At 42.1% G+C, this 16,621-nt stretch overlaps 1 protein-coding gene across 3 annotated transcripts in view; it reads right to left on the reverse strand.

The window, feature by feature from the left end:
• Positions 1-2,823: 2,823 nt before the first annotated feature.
• LOC115095675 (alpha-1A adrenergic receptor-like) overlaps positions 2,824-16,621 on the reverse strand; it is a 124,462-nt gene continuing 110,664 nt past the window's right edge. The window contains exon 2 of one of the 3 annotated variants that reach the window (XM_029609713.1): positions 2,824-4,304. In XM_029609713.1, the coding sequence (XP_029465573.1) occupies positions 3,775-4,304 (530 nt within the window). In that variant the 3' untranslated portion in view covers positions 2,824-3,774. The remainder of the gene's footprint in view (positions 4,305-16,621) is intronic. The other 2 variants (XR_003857840.1, XR_003857841.1) reach the window with 2 other exon arrangements.

The following is a 16,621-nucleotide window of genomic DNA, read 5'->3' on the forward strand; positions in this document are numbered from 1 at the left end:
TAACTGCTGGAGGGTGCTCAGTAGTGTGTGGTATTTTTTTGATGAGTTTGGAGGAAGAGGCGTGTCAGTGGAGTGACTCCCACTTTAGGCCTCATAGCTTGATACAAGGGAAAGGTCCAGAGGCAGATCCTGGCCCAGTACCCAACTGGTCTGGCAAGGTTTTTCTTGGGTTTGGAGCAGCTTTGGGATTTTTATGTTGAAGTTATATATTTTTTTTTATTCCTGCTCTTGGGGAGGGATTTTCCTCTTGCTTGGAGGAGGGTTGAAAAAGAAGATCTTTGCTCCTAACCAGGGAGAGACAGCAGTTTCCTTACCACATGAGAAGAAAAGTAATCTGTGTTTTAGGGAATATTTTATTTGAGAGGAATTTTTGTCATCATTCCTTCTTGGGTTAAGGAGTAAGGATTTCAGTTTGATGTAGTGTGGACTTTCTAACGAAAAGATCAAGTCACTTCCAGACAAGAACAAAAAACCTCAGTACTCATACTGGGGAGCCTATCATCCACCACCTGGAGGGCATGGATTTTCCTAGAGCCTGCCACCTTGAGGGATACTCATTGAGCAGAACTGTGACCAAAAGAACATCTAGATTTTTTGAAGATTAATTGAAGAGTATCAGGTGATTGTGTTGAATATTTTGTTACAGTAAAGTTTGAGTTTGGAACACCCCACTGAATGCCCAATGTCTTCTTGGAACTGGAGGGGTTCCTTGGAGCACGAACATCCAATAGTAAGCACACCCATGAGAAAGTGTGTGAGTGAGAAAAAGATAGACATGGTTCCTCCTGTGGTTCAGCCACAGTCATACAAGATACTTTAACTTCCATTTCTTAACAATGTTTCTGATAGTTGATATTGCTAGCTAGAAGTAGTTTAGATTTTTTTTTGTAGCCTTCTCCTGGTTTGTAAAAGTGAAGTACAATATCTTAATTTTAAGATGCTAAGACAATTGCTTAGAGGAGCCCATAATTGTTGAAAGTAGACAGAATAACAGTCACAACCTGAGAAGTTAGAAGGGTCAGAGTATTTGTTCAATAGTGAAATTGATTCACCTGATTAAATGAAGTCCTAATGAGTCAGTCAACTTCTTGTACTATATTAACAACTTAAAATAAAGTAGTAATGAATCAACTGGAAGAGTGTCCAAATTTTTGCACATGCCATATTTACTGTTTTATTTTTTTCAATACATTAAAATCAGCAAATAAATATTAATTTTGCATTAAAAATTGCAGAAAGATGAGTTTCTTTGTACCATGTAGAGGTGGCAGTTTCAGTCTACTTAGACATTCATTGAATTGTACAATTTGAACAGGACCGCTAAACGTTTGCATCTGTTACTGTTTTGTGCCTATCTTGATATTTATATCATTTTTGACCAATAACGGTATACAAGGGTAATTTTTGTTTTTTAAATTTTAGATCTGAAACTGAGAATTATGCACCCTACTTTTTTTTTAAATCAAAGAAAAAGAAAAAAAGCATCCTGATTCTTTTACCTTTTCTCTTTTTCATCCATGGCATGCCTTCCAAACTGATATTATTCTGGTTTGATTGAAAATCTGGTTTCAGCCACAAAATTATGGGTTTCAAAATGCTCAGGATGATTAGAATGGCACCTGAATTGATCAACTGAACCTTTGCTCAACACTTTGCAGTGTAATATAATAACGTTCTATCTGAGTTTATTATCTACCAACACATCCCTTCTCTAATAGGGCCCTATATTAGCAATATATGCTTATATACTAAACTCTACTACTTCTAGTGTGTGTATTAAAAGTAACAATGTGTACTAAGGAGGCTACTGCATGCAATAACCCCTGCTACAGAGTTCATTCTAAAAATAACTCCAGCACATTTAATTTCACATGGCCCTATATGCTAAATAGATAAAAGCCATGGTAAGGAGCTCAAAACTCATTCCTGCAGTATTTACCAATTTATGGTAAATTTACCACCTCCCATAGAGATATAGTTAACTAGTAGTGTCCTGAAACTGGTGTGCTATCAGTTAACTATGGGGGAGAGGAAGCCCTGTCCTACCCTGGGCTTCCCCTTCTCAACTTTCTTATTCCCCTGAAGACTGATGCTAGGCCCCCTTTCATTCTTTCTGCTCCCTCCCCATTGAAAGAGAGAATGGCCTTGATCATTCCCCCCTCCATTAAAAAATGGCTGCTGTGCCGGAAGCCTCTGACCCCGCCCTGCCCCCGGACTGCCCACCCATGCCCCACCCCAGGGACTGCCCCTATAGTAAAGCCCCGGGCCTTAGACGCGTCCCGGGGCTTTACGCTCGTCGTCAGCCTTTTGAAAATAGGCCCGGCTTGCATAAGCCATTCTATACATGTAGAGCTTTGAAAATCCGGCCCTGTGTGCACAAATTATATGAATTTTCAGTCTGCTTTGAAAAGTATCCTGGCAAAACAAGTGTACACAATTACACCTGCTATTTGGTGTATGTAGTTTTGCCGAGAGAATTTACACACATACTTTTTAAAATAAGAAAATATTGGCCTAATTTTAAATCGGCCACGTGCGTAACCCCTGTTACGCGCAGAAGTGCCAGGCCCAGAGAAAGGGGCGGTCCGGAAGGAGGGGCGAGGCTGGAGGTGGCGGTACAGCGGCCATTTGCCATTGTAATGGGGAAGTGTGCGCCGGCAGTCGGCCGGTTCGCGCAGGTTGCTTCTTCTCCAATGGAGCAGTAAGCAACAAAACAAAAAAAAGGAAAGGTAGGAGAAAGAATTTAGGGGGTGGGGAGGGGAGGAGAAGGGGAAGAGGGAGAGAGTATGGGTAGGGGGGTAGGGAAGTTCCCTCCCAGTCCGTTCCTTAATTGGAGCGGACTGGGAGGGAACTCGGGGAGGCCCGATTGCGTCACCATGCATAATCTTTTAAAATTGGCTCCCCCTGCGTGCACCACCCGCACATGCGCGCGTGGATTATAAATTCCCACGCACATGGGATTTTATAACATGTAAGCACCGGCATGTCCATGTGCATGCGCTGGGAAGCACGTGCACACCTTTTAAAATCTACCCCTATATGTATAAGTTCCAATGCTGTCCAAACTCCAAACCCTGGAATGTTTCTTGCTTATGCATGTAAAAGTATATGCGTACAGCTTATATGCATGTAATTTTACACAAATGTTGGTCCCAGTTTTCTAAAGGGCCATTTCTGCAGGTAAAGCACTGGTTTACCCACAGAAGTTCCTTTGAAACTTACCCTTTATAAAAAAGATGTACTCTGCATGCCAAAGAAAAACCATGCTATGATCAATAGAGATGGTTTTTGTGTGCTTTCTGGTCCATATGAGCCCCATAATGAGCTATAGTTTGTTTTTTGGCCAGATAGTTCCTTCTTTCTCTTGTTTCTTCTAGCTCAACTAGTGCTGGGAATTTGGTGCCATGAGCCTTTATTCACAAGTACCCAGGGATTTTTTCCCTCTATTTTCATAGACCTCTCTTTCCACAGTTCCCAATCTGATCATTACAGCAATGGTTCTGGGACCGGGAGCCATGAGCCAGGACTCATTCCAGAACCCAGTATCATGGACTCTAAATCCGGTTATCAGGTGTTGCCCTTATGGATGACCATTAACCCCTCCCAGCCAAGGGCTATGAATGCTGCCTTCACAGCGTCCCCAGCCCAGGTTAGTCCAGGGTGTGGAAGACCCAATGTGAGAATCAAACCAGGGGCTATCCACATAGCAATGCGCATGCGCAGCACAGCCACCGAGCTGGCCTAGTTATATCATTTTTGAAATAGAAAAAAATATCACATCTCAATAGTTTTGCAGTGATTGCTGAAGGTAAACACTTGTATTTTTGATCTTGTATGACTGTTCGCATAGGTAGATGAAGAGGTAAGTTTTTCATCAGCAAGATGATTAGTCTGTAGTTTGCTACCATGTGTATATACATAATCCCTGTTATATGATATATGGGAGGTAGTTCTGTTAAACGTTTGGACATTTTTCAGGGAAGTGATCAACTTCCACTCACTTTCATCTGGATGGGAAGGCCTATAGATAGATCTTCCAGAATTTAGTCTGACTTTCTGTTCCAGTTGTTCATTTTCATGTTTCTTTGCAGTTTGTTTAGATCTTGAGCTGTAGAAATAATGCCTTGTATGATATTTTCTTTTTTTTGTTGTGAATTGTCCTTTGAGAATTCTTTTGAATGCTCGTTTAAACTCTTGGCTAAAACAGGGGTATATAAGAGGATTAATGCAGCTGTTTAAGTAGCCTAACCAGAAAATTATCTTGAAAAGGTTCTCTGGAGGCTTGTATTCAGGAAAAAAAGAACCTGTAAAGGAAAAAAGAGTAGATTAGAAATGCACTTGCTTTCATATATTCACCATTTGGTTGTTTTTATCATGTTTCAATAAGACTTTTTTGGCCTTAGATTTTTCTCGATGATCTCATAATCACATGAGGTTTTATAACTATCACAATTTACTAAAATTTATTGGGCGGTCACTGTTGTTTGTATTTGAAATATTGGGTACCTATAATCAGTTTCCTAAAGCTTACAAAATGCCAAAAGCCCATATAAGTGCCTGACCTTCATGTTAAACTGCTTAATAAAAAGAGTTTTAGGATATTTGCATATTTATGGTTGTTTTAGCATTGTCATATTGTAGACTAAGTTTTTCAAAATTATGATTGAAACATTATTGCACTCTTTGCATTAGAGCTATCAAGTGGAGAAGCCTTATGTACACAGCAATGTAGATACATAATGTACTTGGTTATATGCTTTTATTTCTCCATAGTGTACAGATGAAATTTAATGTGGAAAAGTGCTAAGTGATGCACAAAGTTAAAATAACCCCAACTGCAGGTATACGATGCTGAGTTCTGTATTGGGAATCACTACCCAAGAAAAGGACCTTGGAGTCCTTGATGAAATCCTCTGCTTAGTGTGCAGCTTTGGTCAAAAAAGCAAATAGAATGTTAAGAATAATCTGAAAAGGAATGGAAAATAAAATGGAAAATGTCATATTGCCTCTGTATTGAGCCATGATGCAACTGCACCTTAAGTATTGTGTGTAGTTACGGTTGTCTCATCTCAAAAAAGACATAAAACTAGAAAAGGTGCAGAGGAAGACAAAAATAATTAAGGAGACAGGACATCTGTCCTATGATGAAAGGCTATGCTGGGTAGGGTTCTTCAGCTTGGAGAAGAAATGGCTGAGAGGGGACATGATAGAAGTTTATAAAATTATGAGTGGGGTGGAATGGGTTAATAAAGAGGGTTATTTACCCTTTCAACTAATACTAAAACAAGGGGAATCTCCATGAATCTAATAAGCAGCAGATTCCAAACAAATCATAGAAAGTGCTTTTTCACTCAGAGCACTGTCAAGCTGTTGAGTCTGTTGCTAGAGGACGTGATTTAGGTGACTAGCATAGTGGGGTTTAAAAGAGGTTTGGACAAGTGGGCTGATGCTAACATTTTTTGCTGCCCTGTGAAAACACAATTATTGTGCTACCTCCCCCCCCCCCCCCTTCTTTTATTCAGTTCATCTTGAACCTGCCAAAAAAACCTCTCTCCTTCCAGCGACCTAAACTTTAAAAACTGTCACCCCCTTACCTTCACTCTCCAGATCTTCCCCAGAACTCATAGCCAGTGCAAGAGTATTAGATGCCCTAGGTGAACCTTATACCCTTGCACTCTTCACCCTGCCCTCTCCACGCACTATTAAGAATTATGCACTTGTAATAACAGGTTTTACATGAAAAAGAATATTCAACGTACAGTCTTCTGAAGTAAAAAAAAATCACAACATATATATTTACATGTATTGCTGTTGTGTCTACCAGAAATCCCTGCAAAAATAGACACTTGGAACACATATGGCATTGGGAATACTATAATGCATGTTGGGTGTGGACTTGACTCTCAGAAAGCCATGAGTAAATTGAAATTAAAATATAATAAACCTTCCACATCAAAACAGCACTAACTGCCAGAACTTATAAAGTAACAACCCTACCTATGAAAAGGTAACACTGCAAATATTACACCAGGTCATAAAACACCAATACACCTCCTGTTAGGAAAACAGAACAAACCAAGCTGCTATATATTTCTCCATATTGGCAGAATACCTCTCCTTGGACACACATGCAGAACACAGGCAAAAAATACAGAGGAAAGAAATCATAAAGTATAAATAGATACATGCAGGCAAAAAGTGAACTGGAAACTGCAACAAGTCAGACTCTATGGGCCAGATTTTATAAAATTATGCGCACGCGTACTTTTGTTCTCGCACCAGGCGCAAACAAAAGTACGCCGGATTTCAATAGATACACGCGTAGCCGCGCGCATCTGTTAAAATCCGGGGTTGGCGCACGCAAGGCTGCCCAAAATCGCCAGCCTGCGCGCGCCGAGCCACGCAGCCTGCCTCCATTCCCTCCTCGGAGGGAACTTTCCTTCCACCCCCCCGCACCTTCCCCTCCCTTCCCCTACCTAACTCACCCCCCAGCCCTATCTAAACCCCCCTATCTTTGTTGCACAAGTTACACCTGCCCGAGGCAGGCGTAACTTGCATGCGCCGGGCTAGCCACCGGCATGCCATGGTCTGGTCCGGGGGCTGGTCCGGAGGCCGCGGCCATGCCCCCGGAATACCCTCGATGAAGCGCCGTCCGCAACACCCCCCCGACACGCCCCCGATGACGCGCTGGCCGCAACACGCCCCCCCCCCCCCCCAGGAAAGCCCTGGGGCTTACGCGCATCCCGGGGCTTTGCGCGCGCTGGCAGTCTATGCAAGATAGGTTCAGTGCGCGCAGGAGGTGTTTGGGGTATGTTTTCGGGGGTACACGCGTAACCCTTTGAAAATCTACCCCTATATGTAGTGCAACAGTGGAAAAACAGAACCATTACCAATCCTCAGACATTAAACAAAATCAAGAAATACAGTATAATAAATACATTAATCACAATAGTATAAATATACTAATAAAATAAATATTTCAAAACAGTTGAGTGGAAGATCCAATTATTAAAAACTCATATATAATTTGTTTTAAATTTCCCATACCCCAATAAACTATTTCAAGACAGCAGACACATCAAATAACACCCAAAAATTAAAACTAATAACATACCGTAATTCAAGCTCTCCATACCTAGGAATTTTTGATTTCCAATCACTCTGAGATTGTCGAGGATTAGTGGAAGAGGGTTGCACAAACTTTCTCCCACTATCATAAATATATCTTTAAATATATACACACCCATGGCTTCTCCCTAACACTCCCACACACGTATACAGTAAGAACTTAAGTACATAAAAAATTGCCATATTGGCTCAGACCAAGGGTCCATCAAGCCCAGCATCCTGTTTCCAACAGTGGTCAATCCAGGCTACAAGTACCTGGCAAGTAGCCAAACTCTAAGTAGATCCCATGCTACTGAAGTCAGTAATAGCAGTGGCTATTCCTTAAGTCAACTTGATTAATAGCAGTTAATGGACTTCTCCTCCAAGAACTTATCCAAACTATTTTAAACCCAGCTACACTAACTACACTAACCACATCTTCTGGCAACAAATTCCAGAGCTTAATTGTGCATTGAGTGAAAAATAATTTTCTCTGATTAGTTTTAAATGTGCTACTTGCTAACTTCATGGAGTGCCCCCTTGTCCTTCTATTATCTGAAAGAGTAAATAACCGATTCACATTTACCCATTCTAGACTTCTCATGATTTTAAAGACCTCTATCATATCTCCCCTCTGCTGTCTCTTCTCCAAACTGAACAGTCCTAACTTATTTTGCCTTTCCTATTAGGGGAGCTATTCCATCCCCTTTATCATTTTGGTTGCCCTTCTCTGTACCTTCTCCAGTGCAGATATATCTTTTTTGAGATGCAGCAACCAGAATTGTACACAGTATTCAAGGTGCAATCTCACCATGGAGTGATACAGAAGCATTATTTATTTATTTATTTTTATTTTTATTTATTTGCTTTATATACCATCATTCGGGGGAACCATCACATAATAAAAAACAGAGTCCAACTAAGGAAACATGATATAAGAAATAAAATTACAATATTTTACAAAAAATGCATAAAAAAATGACAGAATAAAATATTAAAATAAAATGATTAAAAAGTCGTAGTAAAAAAGTCAAAGAATAAACAAATGTTATTTGCTGGATAGTTAAGCTGCATCCTCATAAGCCTTCATAAATAACCAGGTCTTCAGGCCTGATGGAAATAGTTTTATATCAGATTGTGTGCGTAGCGAAAAGGTGGAAGGTTCCAAATTTTAGGGCAAGCAAGGGAGATATGGCTCTTGCCCTAACATCACTAAGATGAGCAGATCTTACTGAAGGAATGGCTAGAAGACCTTTGCCTGCGGATCTAAGATTTCTTTGTGGGACATTTAATCATATGGCTATATTTAGCCAGTCTGTTTGCTCACTGTAAATGATCTTATGTAATAAACATAAAACTTTGTACTCAATTCGTTGTTTACTCGGGAGCCAGTGAAGTGATATTAAAATGGGTATTATTTGATCAAATTTTTTTTTCCTCTTAGGATTCTTGTGGCTGTATTTTGTAAAATTTGTAAGGGACGTAAGGTAGGAGTTGGAAGACCAAGTAAGATAGAATTACAGTAGTCTGTATTGGAAAAAATCAGTAGTTGTAATACGGTTCTGAAATAGTTTAGGGTTAGAAGAGGTTTTAGATGCTTGAGGGTTAAGAGTTTATTATGTGCATCTCTAATTTTCAGGGAAATGTGTTTTTTGAGGTTGAGCTCACTATCAAGGAAGATGCCAAGATCTCTGGTGTGATTCACTAATTCTATTTCAATCTGGTCATCTTCTATTTTGAAGGTTGTAAGTTTGCTGATGGACAGTTTTCTGTCTAATAGTAGAACCTCAGTTTTAAGTATCAGTTTCAAGTGAGTTAATAGCGTTTTAATGAAAGATAGGTATTTGAAAGTCATTTTAAGTGCTTTTTCTATAGTATCTTGAATTGGAACCAGAAACTGAATTTCATCTGCCAAACAGATAAAAGATGACAAAGCTGTAACATGTAAATATTAAAGTAGCTGACATCGAGGAGCTTTGAAGCACACTGGATTCTAAGCTAGTTTTCTCTAAGATGGAGTTTTGAATTTTGACTTGAAAAGGACAGATTACTCAAAAAGGATGAAAACCATTGTAGAGTGATGTCTGCTAAACCAGTTTCAGAAAGTCTGTTGATAAAAATGCTATGGTTAACCCTATCAAATGCTGCTGATAGGGCTAGTAGTACAAGCAGGTATTTTTGACCACTGTTGAATCCTCTGAGGTCAGTGTCTGTTTTATTCACCATTCCCTTCCTAATAATTCCTAACATTCTGTTTGCTTTTTTGACTGCCACAGCACACTGAACCGACAATTTCAATGTATTATCCACTATAACACCTAGATATTTTTCCTGGGAGGTAGCTCCTAAAATGGAACCTAAAAATCATGTAACTACAGCCTGGGTTATTTTTCCCTATATGCATCAGCTTGCACTTGTCCACATTAAATTTCATCTACCATTTGGATGCCCAATCTTCCAGTCTCGCAAACTCCTCCTACAGTTTATCATAATCCGCTTGTGATTTAACTACTCTGAATAATTTTGTATCATCTGCAGATTTGAGTACCTCACTCGCCGTATTTCTTTCCATATCATTTATAAATATATTGTAAAGCATCGGTCCAAGCCTGAGGCACTCCACTGTTCACCCTCCTCCACTGAGAAAATTGATCATGTAATCCTATTCTCTGTTTCCTGTTTTTTAACCAGTTTGTAATCCATGAAAGGACCTCACCTCCTTTCCCATGACATTTTAGTTTTCTTAGAAGCCTCTCAAGAGGGATTTTGTCAAATGCCTTCTGAAAATCCAAATACACTACATATACTGGTTCACCTATATCCATATGTTTATTAATACCTTTAAAAAAAATGAAGCAGATTTGTGAGTAAGACTTCCCTTGGGTAAATCCATGCTGCCTGTGTTCCATTAAACCATGTCTTTTTATATGCTCTGTGATTTTGATCTTTAGAATAGTTTCCACTATTTTTTCCCGGCACTGAAGTCAGGCTCACTGGTCTATAGTTTCCCAGTTCCCTCTGAAGCCCTTTTTAAATATTGGGGTTATATTGGCCACCCTCCAGTCTTCAGGAACAATGAATGATTTTAATGATAGGTTACAAATTTTAATTAATAGATCTGAAATTTCATCTTTGAGTTCCTTCAGCACTCTGGGGTGCATATCATCCAGTCCAGGTGATTTGCTACTCTTTAGTTTGTCAATGTAGCCTACCACATCTTCCAGGTTCACAGTGATTTGGTTCAGTTCATCTGACTCATCACCCTTGAAAACCATCTCCGGAACTGGTATCTCTACAACATCCTCATTGGTATACACAGAAGCAAAGAATTTATTTAGTCTTTCTGCAATGGCCTTATCTTTCCTAAGAGCCCCTTTAACCCCTCGGTCATCTAATGGTCCAGCCGACTTCCTCATAAGTTGCTTGCTTTGGATATATTTTAAAAAGTGTTTATTATGAGTTTTTACCTCTACGGCCAACTTCATTTCAAATTCTCTCTTAACCTACTTTATCAATGTTTTACACTTAACTTGACAATGCTTATGTTTTTTCCTATTTTCTTTAGAAGGATCCTTCTTCCAATTTTAAAGGATATTTTTTTTTTGGCTAAAATAGCCTCTTTCACCTCACTTTTTAATCATGCCGGTAATTGTTTTGCCTTCCTTCCACCTTTCTTAATGCGTGGCATATACATCTGGACTCCACATCTAAGATTGTATTTTTAAACAATGTCCATTCCTGTTGTACACTTTTAACCTTTTCAGCTGCACCTTTCAGTTTTTTTCTATTTTCCTCATTTTATCAGTTTCCCTTTTGAAAATTTAGGGGCAGATTTTAAAAACTACGCGAGCGCGTACTTTTGTTTGCGCTCCAGGCGCAAACAAAAGTACGCTGGATTTTAGTAGATACGCGCGGAGCTGCGCGTATCTGCTAAAAACCTGGATCGGCGCGCGCAAGGCTATCGATTTTGTATAGCCGGCGTGCGCCGAGCCGCGCAGCCTACCCCCGTTCCCTCCAAGGCCGCTCCGAAATCGGAGCGGCCTCGGAGGGAATCCTCTAACGCCTTCCCCTCACCTTCCCCTCCCTTCCCCTCCCTTCCCTTCCCCTCCCTAACCCACCCACCCGGCCCTGTCTACGCCCCCCCTTACCTTTCTCCGGGGATTTACGCCTCCCAGAGGGAGGCGTAAATCCCCGCGCGCCAGCGGGCCTCCTGCGTGCCGGGCCGTGACCTGGGGGCGGGTACGGAGGGCGCGGCCACGCCCCCGGACCGCCCCGGGCCATAGCCACGCCCCCGTACCCGCCCCCAAAACGCTGCCGACACGCCCCGAAAACGCCGCGACGACCGGGACCGCCCCCGACACGCCCCCTCGGAGAACCCCGGGACTTACGCGAGTCCTGGGGCTCTGCGCGCGCCGGTAGGCCTATGTAAAATAGGCGCACCGGCGCGCAGGGCCCTGCTCGTGTAAATCCGGGTGGATTTACGCGAGCAGGGCTCTTAAAATCCACCCCTTAGTGTTAGAGCTGTAGATTTACATATTGTTCCCTTGCAGTCATTAGTTCAAATTTGATCATGTTATGATCACTATTGCCAAGTGGCCCCATCACCATTATCTCTCTCACCAAATCCTGCATTCCCCTAATAATTAAATCTAAAATAGCTCACTCTCTCATTGGTTTTTGAACCAATTGCTCCATGAAGCAGTCATTTATTCCATCCAGGAAGTTTATGTCTCTAGCATGTCCTGATGTTACCTTTACCCAGTCAATATTGGGGTAATTGAAATCCTCTTTTCCTGAGAAGAAGACAACAGAGACGCTGAGTCCATTTTGAAGCAGCAAAGACTCTTACTGAATTATTGTAATATGACCCTGAGGAAGCTTCACCGCGAAACACCGGCAGTGTAGGAGTATGGTTACTATCAAGCTAAAGAGATTGCTGCCTAATAAGTTTTCTCAAAGGATCGGAGTTGAAGATAAATAAACACAATTTTACAAAAAATACTAAAATGATAAAAAAGTATTTTTGATAAATAAAATTTCAATATTTTTGACAGTGAAGGTGAATGATTAAAAGACCGGTTGGTTTCTGTATAAGGATACACAACGTCAGGCTTGTTGACACCTTCACTTAGGCTATTGATAATATTTGTGTATGTGGTTTCCCTGGTTATTTACAGGTAATTGAAATCTCCCATTATTACTGCACTGCCAATTAGTTAGCTTCCCTGATTTCTCTTAGCATTTCATCATCTGTCTGACCATTTTGTCCAGGTGGACGGTAGTGTACTCCTATCACTATACTCTTACCCAACACACATGGGATTTCTACCCATATAGATTCCACTGAGCATTTAATCTATTGCATGATCTTTATGTTGTTGTACTTTATACCCTCCCAGACATAGAGTGTCACACCTCCACCAGGTTGATCCTCCCTATCATTGCGATATAATTTGTACCCTGATATAGCATTGTTCCATTGGTTATCCTCTTTCCATCAGGTCTCTGAGATGCCAATTGTGTATCTTATCATTCACTGCTAAATACTCTAACTCTCCCATCTTACTTCTTAGACTTCTGGCATTGGCATAAAGGTATTCTAAAGTGTGTTTTTTGTTTGTATTAACAACCTGCTTTTCAATTGATAGGGATAATTTGGAATTCTTTAGCTCAGATGATTCTTTACTTATAGGCACATGAGCTACGTTTGCTTTTATTGGAACCTGTCTGTTGGGATCCCCTAACTCACCTGTTTCATTAGTATCCTTTGAAGATGCCTTCCTCTGAAAAATGCACTGCTGAGTGACTGTCAGCTTTCCCCCTTTTTCTAGTTTAAAAGCTGCTCTATCTCCTTTTTAAAAGTTAACACCAGCAGCCAGGTTCTACTCTGGTTAAGGTGGAGCCCATCCTTTCAAAAATGTCTCCCCCTTCCCCAAAAGGTTGTCCAGTTCCTTACAAAACTGAATCCCTCTTCCCTGCACCATCATCTCATCCATGCATTGAGACTCTGGAGTTCTGCTTGCCTCTGGGGACCTGCATGAGGAACAGGGAGCATTTTAGAGAATGCCACCCTGGAGGTTCTGGATTTCAGCTTTCTACCTAAAATCCTAAATTTGGCTTACAGAACATCCCTCCTACATTTTCCTATGTCATTGGTGCCCACATGTACCATGATAGCCAGCTCCTCCCCAGCATTGTCTATATTCCTATCTAGGTGACGCGTGAGGTCCGCCACCTTAGCACCAGGCAGGCAAGTTACCAGGTGGTCTTCCCGTCCATCAGCCACCCAGCTATCTACATTTCTAATAATCGAATCACCAACTATAATGGCCAACCGAACCCTTCCCTCCTGGACAGTTGCCCTGGGAGACTTGTCCTCAATGCGAGAGGACAACGCATCACCTGGAGAGCAGATCCTTGCTACAGAATCACCTCCTGCTACATCAGGGTGATGCTCTCCATCTGGGAGACCTTTCTGATCCAAGGTACCATTGGGGCTGCCAAACTGGATTTGGGACATGGCTACTATGTCCCTGAAGGTTTCATCAAAGTACCTCTCTGTCTGCCTCAGCTCCTCCAGGTCTGCCACTCTAGCCTCCAGAGATTGGACTCGTTCTCTGAGAGCCAGGAGCTCTTTGCACCGGGTGCACACATATAATCTCTCAATGACTATAAAAAATCATACATGTGACATGATGCAAAAGCTTGAAAGCTCCCTTCTTGCTACTGGACTACTTCCTTTATTTACATTTTGTTGAGTTCCTTTTTAATTTAGGTTGCTAAGGGAGTTGGACTTAGAGTACTTTAAATTTATATGTGTATTCATTAATGAATCTGCTAGTGACATACAAAGGGATAATTAAACTCTCAAAAAGGGCTGGTGCAATTGTATGACTTAGATATGAGCCAGATTGATTTTTAATGAGAAAGCATCTCTTGCCTAAAAATCAAGGGTTGAGCTAGGGATGGGTGGGAGGGAAAGACAGACACTAGAATTAACTCCTTCTGGCTTGTTTATTATCTCAAACACACAAATTCTAAAAAATATATCCCACTATTTCACCTCTCTCCAAACTTTTTTTTAAGTTCTAAGTTTTCCCAAAGCTATACTTATCAATCCTCTTCAACCATCAGTAAGTTGATCTTCACTCAAAAGATTGAGAGGTTTGAGGCACGTGCTTCCGGTCCTCTTCTACATAACCTCTCTCTCTCATGCATACACATGCTTCATAAGAACATAAGACATGCCATACTGAGTCAGATCAAAGATCCATCAAGCCTACTATTCTATTTCCAACCGTGGCCAATCCAGGTCACAAGTACCTGGCAGGATCCCAAGGGGTAGATAGATTCTAAGCTGTTTATCCCAAGAATAAGCAGTGGATTTCTGCAACTCTACTTTAATAATGTTTAATGGACTTTTCCTCCAGGAACATGTCCAAACTTTTTTAAATTCAGCTACACTAATAGGGGCGGATTTTAAGAGCCCTGCTCGCGTAAATCTGCCCGGATTTACGCGAGCAGGGCCTTGCGCGCCAGTGTGCCTATGTTCCATAGGCCTACCGGCGCGCGCAGAGCCCCGGGACTCGCGTAAGTCCTGGGGTTTTTCGAGGGGGGCGTGTCGAGGGCGTGTTGGGGGCGTGTCGGATCAGCGCGGCGTTTTGGGGGCGGGACACGGCGTTTCGGGGGCGGGCCCGGGGGCGTGGTTTTGGCCCGGGGCGGTCCGGGGGCGTGGCCGCGCCCTCCGGAACCGCCCCCAGGTCCCGTCTCGGCGCTCTAGAGGCCTGCTGGCGCGCGGGGATTTACTTCTCCCTCCAGGAGGCGTAAATCCCCGACAAAGGTAGGGGGGGGTTCTAGATAGGGCCGGGGGGGGTGGGTTAGATAGAGGAAGGGAGGGGAAGGTGAGAGGAGGGCGAAAGCAAGTTCCCTCCGAGGCCGCTCCGATTTCGGAGCGGCCTTGGAGGGAACGGCGGCAGGTTGCGCGGCTTGGCGCGCGCCGGCTACACAAAATCGGCAGCCTTGCGCGCGCCGATCCAGGATTTTAGCGGATATGCGCGGCTACGCGCGTATCTACTAAAATCCAGCGTACTTTTGTTGGCGCCTGATGCGCCAACAAAAGTACGCTAAGGCGTGCTTTTTGAAAATCTACCCCATAGCTTTCACCACATCCTCTGGTAACGAATTCCAGAGCTTAATTATGCATTGAGTAAAAAAAATATTTCATTAGTTTGAAATGTATTACCTAGTAATAAATATGTTCACACGCACATGCTGTGTCTCACACATACATGCTCCCTCTTATAAACACATGCTCATACACATACACACACACACTCCCTTTCTCTCACACACATACAACAGACACACAAGATCCCTCTCATACATATACCACAAACACTCATATATCTGTTCCCTTTTTCACATACATATCCTCAGATATATACATGCTCACAAACACACATACATGCTCAGATACACACATGAAGTGATGTGGCAGGCCTGGACTCCCACGCACTCAGAGAACATCCTATGCTTTGCCACAACCGTTCCTGATATAAATTGCAGCATTTATTGCTCAAAAAGATCTTACTACTATTTAGACCTCTTATTCCATCATCTCTAGAGCTTGTTCTCTGTATCTTCTCAGTGCTCCCTCTCACACACACATGCTTAGACATATTTCTTTCTTTCTTTCTTTACAATCTTTTCTATACCGTCGCTAAGTTATATACCATCGCAACGGTTTACATGTAGGCACATATTTAATGTAGGTAAAAGTGTACTATAGTACAATCTAACAGGTGCCGTCAAAGGTTCGGTTACAATATATCATTAGACAAAATAATTTTTAGAGAAGTGGGTCATGACCGAGTGTACTGAAAGTACTTTTACGGGTAAATTTATTATACATAGTGTTATCAATATGCTAGTTGTGATGTGGGGTTCATAGACTGCTCTACTGTATTGTCCTAAGGACTGTGTGTCGATACTTATCTGCTTATTCCTGAATAATTTCTATTCTCCCGTCTCCTTGTAAAATGCCTGTTTAAAAAGCCATGTTTTTAAACTTTTCTTAAATGCCTTGAGATCACTTTGTAATCTGATCTCTGGAGGCATTGTGTTCCAGATTATGGGTCCTGCTAATGATAAGGCCCTTTCCCTCACTTGGGTTAGTCTTGCTGTATTAACTGCTGTTATACATGCTCAGAGTCACACACACTGGTTCTCTCCTGCTCAGAAAACCACATATCTGCTCCCTCTCACACACATCAAGGCCTTTCCCGGCAGCCCCGGGCCCTCGTCTTTACTTCCACCGAGGAGCATGTTGGGAACCATCTTGAAGCCTTTTTTCTTCTGGCCATCTAGTAGGTTGGGATTTGCTGGGCGGCTCTGCGCCTCCCTCTTCTTGACTGCCCAGCTCCCACTTGTCAGCGTAGAAGGTTGGGAACTGCCAGGTGGCCCTGCAGCTCCTTCTTTTCAGCCACAGGACGGGTTGAGAACCACCAGACGGCCC

This window comes from Rhinatrema bivittatum, chromosome 7, assembly GCF_901001135.1.
Source record: "Rhinatrema bivittatum chromosome 7, aRhiBiv1.1, whole genome shotgun sequence".
Lineage (NCBI taxonomy): Eukaryota > Metazoa > Chordata > Amphibia > Gymnophiona > Rhinatrematidae > Rhinatrema > Rhinatrema bivittatum.